Here is a 17,502-nt window from a genome sequence, read left to right as displayed (position 1 = left end):
CTGACGCCCAGAAAGGTTGTGTTATGCGTTTGGAGGGACTGGAAGAGCATTGTGCATCACGAGCTGCTGCTATCGGACAAAATGATAGACTCAGACTGGTATTGTGATAATCAGCGCGAATGCACCAGCAAGTCAAAAGAAAAATGAAATTTTTGAGTTTTACGTCCCAGGGTTATGCCGGCTAGGCTAAAGGAGACGATGATGATGAGTAATGAATGAAATGGTGAGTTGAAGAGTGGGAGGAAACGGGAGAACCCCGAGGAAACCCACGCACACGGTGTTTGTCCACCACAAAGTTTACTTGGCGCGCAAGCAAGTCAAAAGAAACGGACAGAGATGGTGAATAGATAGTCTGTCATAACTAGGTTGACAATGCCAGACCATATTAAACGACCCGTCAGAAATTAAGAAAACTTCGCTCGGAGGTTTCAGTGCATCCAACGTAGATCCCCGACATCGGATCGTGAGATTATAATTTGTTTTGGTCACTGCGGAACTCCCTGAATGGTGTTAAGTTACTTTTAAGAGGAGCCTATGGAAACCATGTGTATTTTTTTTTTAAATACCAGAAAGCATAGAACTTTTTATAGCGACGGGAGTATGGTGTTGCTAGAAAAATAGAAGGTCATCAAACAGTGGTGTATATGTGGTTTCATAATGTAATTTTCAACTCACAATAGATGTATTCCCACTGCTGATCTCTAAAAGGTTCAATACTTCTGTAAGACAATCTGATATTTCAAGACAATCTGATATTTCTGTTAGGATTAGTTGTGTGTTTGTAACTCCTGATGGTAAAAAGATTCACTACACGATTGTAGCTTCCCATCAAGCAGTATACAACATTACAGAAACTGAAATTTTGTACTGGTGCTAAGTCACATGATCATATGGGTTACTTTGCACCGATTTTTGATATATTTAAGATAAAATAACAGCCAGAACATGATATGTATATTTTTCAAGGCTAAACTAAAAGGACGAATTAAAGTAAATCCTGTTTTATTGTACAATGATTAAAACCGAGTAAGAAATCGCATTTTGCTCAAAAATTCAGTTCAAAATATACCCACATACAGTACATATATATTTTTGTTACTAATATAGCAACATTTTATTTTGTTTTGATGTAAAACTTATATTTAGTATATTGATCCTACTTCATCGTTCAGAAGAGGATCTGCTCCTCCCAAATGATCCTTCTGGATATAATAGTGGCATCAACTACTCTGAATTGTATCCCGGCAGCAAGTAGTGTTTATCCTTATTAACAAAAAAAAGTGATTACTGAACAATAAATCCTCAGGTGAGGAAAATAAACACTCTCCACACATTTCGGAACACAAAGCTAGTTCCGTCTTCAGTGGGAAGATAACAAGGATAAAATAAATAAATAAATAAATAAATAATTAAAAAAAAACGGATGGGAGAAAAAAGGTATAGAAAAAGAAATACATACCACAGAATGAATAACCGGAACGTAAAGGATACTAAAATACCACGAGCACAGCACAGTGCGAAAAAAAATTAGCTGAGTTGAAGGATGCATAATAATTTTAGTGTTTATTCTCTTTGATTTGAGATTAATTAACTCTCCTGGAACGTTGCTTCATTCTTCAGTAAGATACCTCCACCTCTGGAACCCCTAACTTCCGAAATAAGCTTATACAGAATCAAGGATTTCATAGAGAAGGAATTTCAATTCGCTTGTGAAGGAATTTTTCCTTCTACTGAATATGCTACTAAAATATATTGTTAAACATTTGTACTAACGGTCATTAAAAAATATTTCTTTCATGTGATTCTCATGATTAAAGAAGAGTAACTTTCATTAATTTACCCAGAACAATTCTTATGCATACTCGTAATGTAACAGTATGAAGCTTTGGGCATTTAATAGTTTACGTGAAGTTTTCCAAGTCTATCACTCTATAACACCATAAATATAAAAATTACTTAGATAAAAGAAAAAAGTTTAATTATTTTTCTAATTCTTTCCTTGAACATCAGTCATGTCTAATAATGCTTCCACATTTCTTATTTCTTCCGTCTAGAGGATTTTTAGTTTACTGCTTTACTTCTAATATTATTTTATCTTTGTCTTTTTTCAACAGTAATAAATAATCATACATCTTTCCGAACATGATAATATGACATTGTTTATAAAATATCTTCAGGCACAAAAAATCTTTTATTGGACTTCAAAAAGAACATAATTAATTTATATTTACCTTTATTTCTTATAATGAAGTCGATTGTGGGAGCCCACTCTTCTCGGAAGAACATTAGTAAAACAGCAAGACATGAGTGTTTTGTATAGGAGACAGCAGTACAATGAGAATGGGCATGCCCTAATGGAATAATCATATTTGATGCTGTATATTGTGGAATATCATACAGTTCTTCTCCCAAATTACTCTCAATAAGAAGCTGAATAAAGTTTGCCCTGAAACGAAAAAAAGCATTGATTCTATACATGAACAGGAAAATACAGTAAAAATTTAACGCAATTTTTCATCTACCTTATATTTTTTACTATACATAATTAACAAGTCAAGATACTGTATGAACAAATATAAAAAAAGCTCCACATATTTTCGAATACTCAACAAATATCAATTACTATTTTCAATTAAAAAAAAAGTACAACAGTTTTGTCTATTAGGTTGGTGCCAATGAAATTTGCAACCCAAACGACAACACAACACTATTTCACGGGTCTAACGTCACAAGCTCTGTACATATCCAGCAAACAGGCTGGGGTACCCACGCAATCAGTAGGTAGTGCACTGTTGAACAGGGACATACGAAAGTGCACCATGGAAAACATACAATTGAGAATAATTTTGCCTTATGATTTCAAATTGAAACATTATGCACAGCAAGCTGGAAAACATTAATAGTGCATTTGGAGCAGAAATACAAATAAACGCGAATTTCACCTTTGATTTGTTTTCTTTCCGGTGACAAAACACTGCATAATAAGCCTCATGGGATCGGTCAACATCATGTTCTGATAAGCTCCTCAGGCATACCATCGAATAGGACCCTCAAAAAGTGTTCGTGCTCAGGACCGGATTTAGGCCATTAAAAAAAAAAAAAAAAATCGTTGTAATAAGGAGTATCCAATCCAAAACATTGTTGCTAACTTTTAATGAAGGAATTCAATAAATCCATGGAGAGAAGTGATAAGCGAATGAATACTACAACGTCAGTCAAAAAAGGTTGAGAACCACTGTTTTTAAAGTCTAAAAGCAACCTTTTTGCATCTAATTATAATTTTCCGCGGTGCTGAATGATAATACACAGCTGTCTAATTTTTAATTTCCACATTTAAATCTGTTGAGATAGTTGATTAAGTTTTATGTAGAGACAACGGAACGAATAAGAAGAATGGCGTGGGAATTGTCTTGGATAAGAATATGAAGGAGACATTGCAGGACGTGTAGAGAGTAAGCGACAGAATTATGATAGTCAAGCTCGTGCTAGGAAAAAGAGAAACCTTGAATATACTCAGCGCTATGCTCCACAAGTTGGGTGTGATGATAGGACAAAGGAAGAATTGTGGATGGAGATAGATAATGTTCTGCAGAATTCCTCGTTACATAAACTTATCTTAGCACGAGATCTAAATGGACATAGAGGACGATCAAGATCAGAGTATGAAAGAACACAAATAGGATAAGGATTGGAAGACAGTAATGGGGAAGGTAAGAACATACTACAAGTAGCGGAAGAATACGATCTTGCTATCCTAAATACCTTCTGTAAGAAGAAACAAGAACAGCTTATTACATATAAGAGTGACACCTCAAGGTCTCTGATCGACTTCATCTTATGAAGGAGACAAAACCTACACGATGCAAAGGACTGCAAATTAAGATCAAGAGAAAGTCTAACAGAACAACACCACCTTCCGCCTTGTAGTAGCTGATGTCTACATTAAGGAAATAGTAGGAAGCTCGTACTGGTACTTTTGGTGTTATCCCAATGCTGTGTGAAATTTGTAATTATTGCTTCTCTTTCATCACTTAACCATGTCTAAATTTTATTTTGGCTTTCTTAAACGAATAAATACATTTTCAAATACGGGTCTATTTCATTTTTGCTCCCCAATAAAATTTTTGAATCTTCTACGTCTACCTTATAACGAGTTTCTTTATATGTTTCGACAAACCTGGCACCACGCTTTCCACTTTTGAATCCGTAATATGCTCTCCTAGGGATCCTAGCCATTGGGGGCAAGGATCATCTAGGATTACCAACAAGAGGAAGAAGATTAAAAAATACGCGTAGCAATTTTTACTACTTAAACTGAGTTCTCTATCCAGACAACAGCTACGACGTCTCACTCCAGTTCTCAATCTGGACAAAGAGGCTAGTATCTTTACTGGACGGGCGAAACGCACAACTCCATTAGGTTCCTAATGGAGTACAGAGAAAGGATGATCTGTGTCATCCAGAACCTTTAGATTTTCCTCTGATAGGTCCTACGGTACCCATGTCAGAGATGTCGAACCTGAGATATCTACTAGTGACGATATGTTCAGACCTTGAAGTGCTGGAGCGGGATTGGTATATTTTTTATTTAAATAACAGCACGTAGTCATATGTAAAAGCGAATAGTTCTTTGTATCCACGGCTCCAAATCCTGCAGAATGCCGCAGTCCGGAAATTATATTTAATATTATTCAAGGATTCAGTCATTTCAATCATACGTGGCAACTCAATTTTCATAACATTTTATTAATTACCACAACAAGAAAAACAGATTAGGTAATACAATGTCGAGTTATGGGTCGCGAATTATATGTTCGAAATTAACTAACAACATACAAATTGTGACTCTCATGTCGTTAACAGATACTTTTTGAAGTTGCTTAATAGTCAGTAAGATTTAGTACTTAATATACAAAGTCCCAGTGTTTCGATTTGGTTTAATAATGTAATGGACGAAATGTAGTACAAGGGACGGCCCATCTAAAATGATTATTACTTCGCAAGGAGTCGCGTGAAGAGAGAATAAGAAAACTAAAAATGAAGTACATTGACGAAAATGTCAATGAGTACAACATTATCATTGCTGTTCGCCACTGATACAGATATCACTCCGCTAATACTAAATTTCAATCATTTGTGTTTATAAAAATTGGTAAAAATTCGTAAAAGTAAGAATCAGGATATTCCTGCTGAATATTGGAAAAGTTGGAATGAAGCGACGAGAAAGTTTCAATCATTTCTTAACAATTCACTAAATTGAAATAATTCATTGAAACGGTTATCAGAATATTTTGAGTACCAACCGAAAAAATCTGACAAAGTCCAACTACAAATTATGAAAACTAGAAGAAATATCATAAATGATATGTTGTGCGAGAAACAAACTTTTAGTATAATGAAAGGAAATACTTAACGCTGGAAGTCGAATGTCCTTAACCGGGAATGGACGCAGTTTTGGCCGAGAAGGATAACTCAAGAGGGACCACTGAAACCATATTTATGGCTGCTAGAAACAATCATTTCGCGGAAAAAAAAGGAGAAAAAATGAATTAATTCCGTTAAAATGGCTAGCAGAAATTCAAAGTTAAGATTTCATCGCTCGTGCCAGAAACTACCGGTAAGTTCAATTTCCAAACTGGTGTCATGGAAGCTAAAAATCTCCAAATTCCAAGTACACAACTGCATCGCGCCTAAATTCAGCTACATTCACATAGTGTATTTGTATCTGTGTTGCAGAGGTTGGTAGCATGTGCAAAGTTTTGAAGCATAATTACTGTGGGGACAGGGGCAGTGACTTTTATCCTTTTCTATTTTCTATTTCTGAGTTCTAACCCCGGAACAGGAGTCCCATACTCGAAAACTCACATGTTCCGAAAAGCCAATCGTGAGAGGTGGGTGTTGATGCGCGAATCTACAACGTTGTATCATGAAAGATATTGTCTAGTCAGAAGACCTTCATACAGCTTTAGACAAAACAGAAGTACCAAAACATTGAAAAACAGAGCAATACTTATCAATCTATCTTGGTCAAACAATTATTCCAAAATGTCTGAAATTTGGTCAGACTATAGTACAGATACCACGGATTCTAATGATCTTGTCCACAGTTTGTATCCCGGCCCAGGTCCTTCGTAATTTTATTTAATTAAGGGATTCTTTTCTGATCCTATCATAAGGTTCTTATTGTTACCAGCGCTATACTTTCTTTAATTACTCTTATTGTCTCAAATTTGGACTCAGAATCCTGTTTTATCTTTTACAGGTACTCCTTTTCGACCAGAAAAACCGAAGCGAGGTTTGGTGAATTTTTACTCAAGCTAGAGGCCTCTCCCAATTTTACACACACACACACACACACACACACACCTCTTCTCGACCAACTTTGGTGCAAAATGAATTGCTAACTAGAGGCTTGGATCGAGACACAATCACATGAGCTTACGAGGGAGTCACTCTACGCCAGAGGCTTGAAATTTCACGTACTGCCCTGATTAATTATCCAAAGAACTAGTTTGTCTTGAGTAATATTTCCTTCTTTTTTCTGTTATTTTTCTCCTCATGACAAGAATCCAGAAAGCGGAAATTTATGTAGCTGTGAATAAAATTTCGACCTCCTCTGCTACAGCCGTCTGTAAACACTTCCTGACGAGTTATTAAACAGCTTAAATTTCTATTCCATTGTATCAGCAATCCTGGGTTCGACGACACGTAATTTTGTTACAAAACAGAAGGACTTTGAGATTCCTTTTGGTTTTATCTGGTAACTCTCATGGCCACTACCCATGGCAATCACTCATAATTTATGGCCTGCTGAAGATACATAAAGATGTCCCCATTAGATCTATTAGCTCAGGGCAACGTCATCCTACGTACAATTTAACTAAATGATTTGTGAACTATTTCAAGGATTTAAATATTTCTCCTACACATTATATGAAGAATAGTTTTGAAGTGAAACAACAAATATGAAATTTAGTTAATGCCAATAATATTTAAATGGTGCTAATAGACGCAGTCGATATGTACCCATCCATCCCTTTTGTAATTAGTTTTTTAATCAGTTGCGATCATCTTGTGCAGTTTATTTCCGATCTAGGGTGACGAAATTACACCCCTTGTGCAGCACCACCAAGCAGGAAGAAAAGGAAGCTGCCACTCGTGTGGAGACCTTGGACCACTGACTGAGCGTGAAAGGTGTGAATTGCATATCGGGATAAATGCCGCCGAAAATAAGTACTTATTGAGAGGGCTACATAACTGCCCTTTCCGACGTGAACTACAGTTAATGTGCCATTATCAAACTGTGCAAGAAGCGTGAATTCACTGTGTTCAAAAATGGCATATGACGGGTATAGACAGAGGCAGGTAAGGCGAGGCATGGGATTATTCCTGTGGGGTAGAAGCAGGCCAACCTCCGGCCTACCACTAGCCGCACACGAGCTAGAATTTGGGAAGTCGGGGCTCTGGTCACCAGGGAGAATCCACACACAGAAAGGAGTATCGCGAACTGGCTACAGACATCACTGAAGACAGTGCACACCATCATTTACCGCGATTTGAGGTTGGTAAAGCGACGGAAGGGGTGATTCATAAGCTCTTACCGAAACATCCAGGAACGTCGCACCAACTGCCGAAAGCAGTATGAGCGTTACCTGACACATCTCGCTCTACCCGCCTGTTCCTCCAACAAATGGCTGGCAGCAGAAAGTCGAATTCGTGCCATTCTATTCACAGACATTTGACTGAAGTTCCCTGTTGTGCCGCCAATGGACTTTTGCGTCTTCGGCCTCCTGAAACGAGCCTTGTCTCACAGAACCCTCAACGTTGAAGGGCTACGGAAAGCCTGTCAGGAGTAGTAGTTACGGTTTGATACGACTACACTGCGTGCCAGTCTCCTACAGTGGAAACTTCGATGTCGGGCAATTGTCCAAATGCAGAGCAACCAAACAGAGCACTCTCGATGGTGGTGACATAGCTTCTCTTAAGGTACGTGTAGGTTGAAATCGTCACCATAGATCGGAAACAACCTCTGCATTTTTTTCTTTGAAGATAATATTTACCAATAAATAGGGGGAATCCATTATTACTTTTGTTGGTACGCTATTCTAGATATGTAGACGACGTACTTTTGTTGTGCAATGATAATTCACAGCTTCATTTTTTACTGAATACCGTAAATTCAATGGTATCCATAGTAATTTGAGATTTACTGTTGAGAATAAAAAGGAAGTTAGTTAGATTTCGATATAATAAGATATAACAATAAGTTCATTACTAGTGTTCATATTGGATTGGACTGATTAGAGTTTAGGTGTCCCTTTTAGCAGCGATCCTATATGAGATGTGGACCTACTCCTTAACGTGATATGGAATCCAAATTGCATGAGCTCCCGCCGGGGACCCAAGCCTACAGCCGGCACACAGTATATACATAATAAATCTGCTCGTTCTGTAAGTATCAAAGCAAATATTTGGAAAAAAATTCTTTTTAGGCGCTATCCGACTTACCTCTCTGGAAACAGACTTACAGATAGAGATTAACCATTTATTGAAGCTAGCCAGTATAAATGAGTATCCAGTCCCATTATTTATTAACTGGTATAAGCAGGCTAAAAGGAATTTACGTTTTGACATACCTGAAACCGACATGAATGACACAAAATGGATGTGACTGCCTATTTACTCAGATTTACAACTGAACTGAATAAAATCTACACACAATACGGTTTCTGTATAGATACCCACCAAAACCTTAGAAAAGAACATTACCCAATTTATGAGTTATTACATCGGATCCCAATGAAAAATAGAGTATTTATGAAATAAAATCAGTTGCCATGAGAGTTACATAAGCGAAATCAAGAGAAATGTAAGGTCATAATAAGGAGCATATTAGGGATTCAAAAGCGTAGAGCAGAATGTCCGGTATCAGGTCTATCGAAACATCTAGAAGAAACTCAATACAAGGTAGAAGATTGACAAATTTTATTGGGGACGAAAACTGAAGTAGACAGACCCGCACTTGAAATTTTATTTATTCATTTAAGGAAGCCAAAATTAAATTTAGCCAAAATTAAAGGATGGTTAAGTGATGGATGGGAAGCACTAATTACAAAATTCGCACTGCATTGGTATAACAACAAAAATACCAGCACGACTCACAACCTTCCATTAAAGAATATAAAAGCGCACAAATTCACTCTGCCGTATTGCAACTTCTATCATCAGCATTTGACGTGTGATCGTTAAATTTGACAATGCGTGTTCCAGAACCGCTCTTCCCTTGTTAAGTCCGTTCCATTTTATTTCCTGGTGTTTTTGCTTTTCTTTTTCCTCCGTGACAAGACTCCAGGAGGAAGGTCAAAAGTTTGGAAAAACAATATTAAGAAATTGCCGAAATCTGTAAGCAGAATTATAGACCTGAGCGTGGCTTTAAATTGTCTTAAAGACAATTTCTAATCTTTCAAGACAGTAATCACATTATCCGAGCAAGGAAGAAAGAAGAGAAGAAAGAAAAGACAATATTCGTTCATATATAGCTGCGGGCATGGTACGAATTAATAAGTTGTTTTTAATTTTCACTATAATGCAGAAACAAAATAAAAATTTAATTTTTGTAAAGACGGATTATTTAGAAAGTGCTAGTGAACAAAGTTACCACGTTTCAATAAACAGTTACTCACTGGGATTTGATTGTTCATACTATGACGTAATGGCACGCAAAAAACTTTCTTTATTATTATGGAATTATTTAAAACTGGAAAATAAAAGGAAAAACCGAAACTACTGACATTACTTAACAAAAAATCTACACTGCCCCTCACATGAACTTTCTACATAATTTCCAACAATTCAAAAAGTTGTACGTAGTTTTAGTTTTTTATTCTATTTATGAAAAGGATATATCAAAAAGATGTGAATGACGTGCTTCTTACCTTCGAAGCATTGCTGAGCTAAAAAATATATTACTCTTGGAATGAATGAGACTCTCCATCAAAAGTTGACCATCTGTTTTCTCAAGCAGTATTTTCGTATTTCTATAAGAAGAAGAAGAGAATAAACATTACTTTTATTCATTTGAATTAAGACTATTTACACTAAGTAATATCAAATGAATTTTAAAACCAAAATTAAACTAAACTTAAGAAACTACTTGCGTAAATTTAATATCAACACATGCTACATAAAGTCATAAATAACCATACATACAGAACCATACAACCAAACAGGTTTAAGCAACAACAGCAGTGGACACTAACAAGCTACAGTTTGTTTCTACAAAAGCAAAAAGAGTGTTGAATTTACAAAAGTGTACAGGGAGTACTTGGTGCCGATTTTTCTATTTACAGGTTTTAAAATGATATAAGAATGTAATCAAAAAATAGATTCCAAATAGTATCATGAATTCTACCCTTGATGATGACTCCAGAGAGAATCGAAATATTGTGAGATAATGACAAACTCGAATAGAAGTTTGGGATAGAATATAAGGTTTTAAGTTTTAAATATGTACCCAAGAGAACAGTTTAGCAACTAAGGTATGCATAGCTTTAAGGATATATTACTATCAGGTTGTCTAGAAAGTATTGAGCCTATGGAATTCAAAATTGAAAATACATTTATTGTGATTTGAACATAACATTATGAAACCACATACACATTACTTTGTTTACCTTCTGCCATTTTTCCGGCAACACCATAATCTTGTCACTATAGAATCTTTGAGGTTTCTAGTCAAAACATGGCTTTCACATGGCTCTTTTGAAACTAACTTAACACCACTCAGGGTATTTTGCAGACCGAACCAACCGGTCCTACATCCGGGCTATACGGTGGATGCATTAAAACCTCCCAGTCGAATTTCTATTAATTTCTGACTGGTCATTAAATATGTAGGTGGTCTGACGTTGTCAATGTGGTATGCGACATCTTTTTAGTTGACCAGTTACGGCAGTTTCTTTTGACTTTCTAAGTTCACTCGCGCTAATTGTCAATACAGGGTGACTACAAAATTGTGGGAAAGGATTTCCTGACTTTTTCCGGTTTTCCAGATTTTTTTTAAATCCCTGGTATGTAATTAGTCATACTTTTTTTTTTTTTAATCTTGACGGGAAAACAAGATCAACAAAACATGACAACGATGATACATGAGTAATATATATTTCCTTAATCAATTAAAATTAAGACTAAATATAAAAACAAATACAACTTATTTTACTATGGAATCACAGAACATTACATAATAAAATTCCTGCACAATGCAAGAAAATAAACATCCTCCCTGCAACTTTAACCTGTAACTTCAGTCACATGATGAAAGTTCTGTCACATTAATGAGGAAAGTTAAAAAAAAATGTATATACATAAAACGGGCTGTAGTGTATTAACGACATAACGTAGGGGGGAAAAAGTCACTAGTATTATGTAATTCATTTCACTTTTTCAAACGCCTTATTATCTCATCAATATTGCGCACATCTTCCATCATTTTAGCCTTCTTGGTTTCGTTCAGAACGTTCTTTATTTTCTTGTCTTCAGCTTTTTCCTCCCCTCTCATCGTTGATTTGTTGCTTTTGCAAAACGAAAATGAGCGTTTCGTGAGTAATAAATCATTGATTTCCTTACGGATAACTTCTCAAGCTCACTAGAAGTAGTTGCTGAATCGTACACAAGTCTGCACGTTACTAAAGTTTCTTAAATTATGTGCTAAACATTCTGTATTCAATGAAAATATTCCTTATAAAATTGAATTTCCAGGGAAAAAAAATAGAATCTTAACATACTTCATAATCACTATACTAGAAGTATCCAAATTATCATTGCTATTATTATTAAATATTCTGCCTTTTGGCAGCTCCTGGAACAAATGAGTTTTTCTTTTATTTTATGTTAGATTTGGGCCTGGATATGTTTCTTCCACGTTTCTCGATCTTCAGCTTCTTTTAACTCCCATATTTTCTTCTATTTTTCAAATCATCGATCAGTTGTGTTCTTTCTCTTCCTATTCCTCGCTTTCCTTTTATGGCGGTATGAAGACAATTTTTTTCGCAAGATGTATCCAATCCTATTCGCATTGCTACGAAGGATGGAGGCTAGAAGCATACTTTTTTCTTCTATCAGTTTTAAAGCATTTTCGTTTGTTACTCTCTCTGTCCATTTTATCTCTTCCATCTTCCTCCAACACCACAATTAGAAGCTCTCTAAATATTTCTTCTATGACTTCCGTAATGTCCAAGTCTAAACCATAGAGTGTAATGTTCTATATATATAGCACTAGATCAACTTCTTCCTAAGTCCAATATTGAGCCTGCTAGTTAAGAGTGATACCGTGCAGATAGAGGGAAAGGCAGAAGAAAAACCAGGAAGAGGAAGACTAAAGATAGAGTATCTAGATGCAGTTATGAAAAAAAGGCCTTATCAAAGTATAAAACAGCTCTCCCAAGGGAGAGAAAAGTTTTAAAATTTCCATGTTGCCCTTCAACCTATGGTTGAAGTGAACAAGAAGTAGTTAAAAGTGATTTTTTCTTGTTGAATGCCTCTTTGGCAATGGATATTCTTGACATAATCTCTTTGGTGTAGTAAGCGTGTCTCGTCAAAATACTCCCTAGGTACTTGAAATGATGGATCTCTTTAAATTCTCTTCGTTCTATTTTTACCCACTAGCAGCGTTCACCCCGCTTCGCTGCGGTCACCCCGGAACGCAATAAACTTTGTTACTTAGATAATTTTTACTTTTTCGCTTTCAAGTGATATGATAAAAACCATAGAAGATTGCAGTAAATGTTAACATTATATCGCCTGTCATTTATGTTAACCCGCCCCGCTTCGCTGCGGTCACCCCCGAACGCAATAAACTTTGTTACTTAGATAATTTTTACTTTTTCGCTTTCAAGTGATATGATAAAAACCATTATAACGCCTGTCATTTATGTTAACCCGCCGAGTGACACTGTCATGCGGGTTGCATATAAATACGTTTATTTTTATACCTATGATGAACTAACAAAGGATTTGTACGTAATGGACACCTGAATGGTCAATTATCTCAAGACACTGGTAATTGAAAATTAAAGTGATATGATAAAAACCATCTAGGGTCCAAATCCTAATAACCCCCCAAAAATAAAAGAAATTGGTTCAGCCGTATTAGCGTGATGAGCGGACAAAGGATTTGTACGTTCTCTTTTATATATATAGATAAGGGCGCGTTTCTACGGGTATTCTCATAATTTTCGATTTTTCGATGTTAATTTCCATTCCATCTTGTTTTTCAGTGTCAAGTACTTTGTCAAGCACCTCTGAAGTTCTTCTTCGGTTCTAGCTATAATAACAGTATCATCTGCATACCTGATCTTGTTACTGATCTGCCCTTTAATCTTTAAATCTCCAACTCCCATTAATGCTTCCATCATTAAACATTCACTGTAAATGTTGAATAATTGAGGCGACACACTGTATCCTTGTCTGACTTCTCTTCCAATCTCCACACTATTGGTTTCTCCTTCATTCAAGCACAACTTCATTCACTGTCCTATGTACAGGTTGCGAATGAGTCGTCGGTCTCTCGAGCTGACCCCAAATTCTTTAAATATTTTCAGAAGTTTGGTCCAACTGACGCGGTCGAAAGCTTGCTCAGCAATTTGTATTTCTAGTTTAAGTTATTTAAGATAGCAAAGCTAGTATGAACCAGTTAACAATTCTGAACTAAGAATTGTATTAAATATTAATTGAATTCAAGGATTCTTCAAGTTTTCTGTACAATATGAAATGATTAAATCAGTACATTGTCAAAATTCTTGGTCCATGAACTGTGTTAAAAAAAAAAAAAAAAAAAAAAAAAAAAACTTTGTTTAAACTTATTAAGATATTACCATTCATTACATGGAGTAAGACGCGATTTACATTCGATTAGTGTTCCAGAATGGTCAGAAATATTACATTTTATTTCTGTTTTAAGTGAAAAAAATCATATGTTTTTTTTTTTTAAAAAAAGAAAAAAACACTCGAATTAAATCAGTTTGATTTAAACCAATCACCCTAGTTACACCCAGCATTCCTTGTAGAACTAATACATCTCTTCCAAGTATCTTTGCTATAATTATGGGAGGTATGGTGGCTCAGTGGAGAACGCTTACTTCTGGTACATGGGGTCCCTGGTTCGATCCTCGCTCAAGTAAATTTATGGTAGACAACATGGTGTCTGTGGGTTTCCTCGGGATACTCCTGTTTCCTTCCAAACTCTCATTCCACTCATTCTTCTATTATCATTCACTTGCCTTAATCATCCGTCTCCCTTCGCCTAAAGGGTTTAATCGTAGGACGTAAACTGAAACATTTCATTTCTGTGCTGTAATTATTATTCTTTACTACCCTTTTATACATTACTCAATCAATTTAGGATTTTCGTTCATAATTTACTAATTTTGCCCTCAAATTTTAATTTTACCTCTTGTTGTTTAAGTCATCAGGTTTATTATTATTATTATTATTATTATTATTATTATTATTATTATTATTATTATTATTATTATTATTATTATTAGTTTTAGTTTAAGGTTTGATAATTATGGAGGTTAAGGGAAACGTTGATGATGAGATGAATGATATAGTGGAATGATGAAAGTGTGAGGAAACGGGAAAACCACGAGAAATTGCACGCACACACACGGTGTTTGTCCTCTATAAAGTCTATTTGGTGGGAGCGGGATCGAACCAGGGATCTCAAGTTTATTAAAAAGAATAAAAAAAGGAAAAAAAACTATTAGTACCTATACATCGGAAAAATGTTTTGAACACAGTATATCTAATAATCAAATACTTACTTGAAATCACCATTATGTAATGTAAAACACACTGGCAACTGGTTGTTAAGCGTACAATTTGGATTAGCGCCGTGCTCAAGCAATAACTGAACACAGTCACTTCCATATATAGCTGCATATAATAATGGTGTTACACCCATGTATCTGAAAGATAAAAAATAAAATAAAATAAAATAAAAAATCTTAACTAAGTAATGCAAAAATTTTAAACATAGTCTTTGTTTTATTTATTTCTCTTATATATACCAGAGGTTCGGACAATTTTCTATTATTAAACAAACAAACAAACAAAAGTTTTGCTATAGTATTGCATGTGATGAGAACAATTTGCCACAAGATTTTTCCGTACTATTTCACTCTGGAAGGTATTAGTGATAGAACATTATGAAAGTTTCAAAAACTTACTTTTTTGTACATGTAGAATGAATGAAATTTATTTTTGCCTTGAAAAATCAACGACACGAATTCAACAAAACTCATCCAATCGGCATCAACTTTAGCATGATGGTAGACTTTAACCTGTTATATAAGCGTATGTGGTATTTTGTGTAGATTTTAGGTTCCCGAATTATTAGCAGTCAAATTCTGCGTCATGTTTTCGAAACAAAGACCATATACACCGAACTCAAAGAGATCAGGATCAAATTTGGCATAGTAGTAGACCCTGACCTACTACATAAGTGTGTGAAATATGTTGTACAGGGTTTTGGTTCTCGAGTCACGGAAGGTCAAATTTTGCGTCATAGTATCGAAAACAAAAACTCATGAACAGAACTCATGCTATTGAGATAATCTTACCATGGTGATAGACATTGACCTGGTAAATAAGCGTGTGAAATATTATTGTGCAGGCTTTCGGTTCTCAAGTTATGAGCGGTCAAACCTTGCATCATCTTTTTAAAAAATAAAAACATGTACGTACCGAACTGAACTCATGACACGATTAAGAGGATTCAAGTCAAGAAACAAAATTTCGGAACATGACGACGATCGAATATGCAATAATTCTTATGACGAACGAGTCAGTAAAGAATACGAAATGTTCAAAGGCTATCAAATGGGAATGAAGAACCGCAGCAAGAAAGGTCGAGACTAAAGATGACATGAAGGTCGTCTTTGAAGCATCGCCCAAGAGGAATCCCGAACCAAGGGAATACTTATGACCTGAAGTGGGCATGGACCAAGGTTAGCCTCAAGACATTTCATTTCTGGTCCTACTGGATTGATTCTCGGGTAATATGACCAGCTTAATGAAGATAGATTTCCTAACCTAAGATCTCGAGCAGTGCAATGCGCGGCAATAGCCTTGGTTGGATTAGCTGCAGCCTTAGTGAGATCACCCTCGTTTCGGATTCAAAGCAATATGCAAGAGGCTATGGCATTGGGTTACACACTGCATCAACAAATAATGCGAGAAGACTCCAAGAGAACCGGATTGTTGCTATTGGCTAAAGAGATTCAGTTTCAAGAATACATCTCTTCAGTATAAAGGTTGACATCATCTTTCAGCAGGCAATGATTATAGACAAAATTTATACTGTCCTAATTCAGTGCAGAACTCAGACTGACAACAGATGGGTCCGTTGATCATCACTTCCAAAAAACAGATTGTACGCTGATTACTTAAATTGGTACCGTTGAGTTGATTTTGAGTTTAACGTTCCGTTCAGCAGCAAGGCTATATGAGACGTGAACCTACTGATTAACATGGAATCCGAACCACATGAGCTCCCGCCGGGAATCGAACCCGGGTCTCCCACGCCAAAAGTGCGTACATTAACCGCTTAGCCACGAGGGAGCTCTTAAATTGGTATAGCCATCATGCGCAAAGGAACTGGCTAATACATAGTCAACAACCACTCAAGAAACCAATCTATATTACAAGCCATTTGGAAAATTTAGTGAAGATCCGAGTGATGATAAGAATTGCTGTTTACGAGACGACTTTCAATCCCTTGCAAAGATCAATCTTCACAAAGCTAATTTAGGTGAATGATTGATTTCACACAAATGAAAATTATGTGTAGTAAATAAGTTCATGATTAGGTAAATAAAAATAAAAATAAAAATAAACTGAGGAACATTTTTACAACTATGCGATTTTCACTTATATTACAATTATATATAGTAATATCTTTCATTCTATTTCTACATAAGTTCATTATTGATTAGAGCATTTTATTATATAAATATCATTTTTCTTAAATTATATATAATGCTCAATGTGAAACAAAAATTATATCGTTATACAAGTAGAGGAAACAACAAATACTTTTATACGAATCCTCTGCAGGTGCAAGTACAATGAAATTTTAAGAGTAAAAGTGCACGACTGGGCCGAGGATAAAGCCCATAGGTCCGGTTTACCGTACACGTACGACAACCAATACGCCATAAGATCTTTCTTAGGAAAGTCACACATTTTCACATTTGGTGTCGGTGTTAAGCCAATTCAGATCACATTGAATACACCGCAACTAACAATCAACCGAAACATAATGGTCACACGCTACTTTTTGAATGAAATCGTTGGGCTGACATAAGAGGCACGAGGAATAGCAAAACTGCTCTCCAGGGGGCGACAAGAATATCACTCGATCAATTAGTGCGGTGCTTGTGCGTACAATGGGAATGACCCTTGATATATCAGAGTTTGATAGGGGTCAGATTGTGATGACCA

The 17,502-nt window shown here is 35.8% G+C and overlaps 1 protein-coding gene across 3 annotated transcripts in view; it reads right to left on the bottom strand.

Annotated features, from left to right (window-relative positions):
• Positions 1-17,502, bottom strand: part of LOC145678514 (uncharacterized) — a 127,361-nt gene that overhangs the window by 68,088 nt on the left and 41,771 nt on the right. For all 3 annotated transcript variants that reach the window (XM_081748752.1, XM_081748754.1, XM_081748753.1), the window contains exons 3-5: positions 14,823-14,966; positions 9,936-10,037; positions 2,232-2,446 (exon numbers count right to left, since the gene is read on the bottom strand). In XM_081748752.1, the coding sequence (XP_081604878.1) occupies positions 2,232-2,446; positions 9,936-10,037; positions 14,823-14,966 (461 nt within the window). The remainder of the gene's footprint in view (positions 1-2,231; positions 2,447-9,935; positions 10,038-14,822; positions 14,967-17,502) is intronic.

The sequence above is a fragment of the Thermobia domestica genome, chromosome 2, assembly GCF_964235325.1.
Source record: "Thermobia domestica chromosome 2, izTheDome1.hap1.1, whole genome shotgun sequence".
Taxonomy (NCBI): domain Eukaryota; kingdom Metazoa; phylum Arthropoda; class Insecta; order Zygentoma; family Lepismatidae; genus Thermobia; species Thermobia domestica.
Note: the sequence above shows the minus strand (reverse complement) of the source record. Positions and strands in the feature narration are given on the sequence as shown.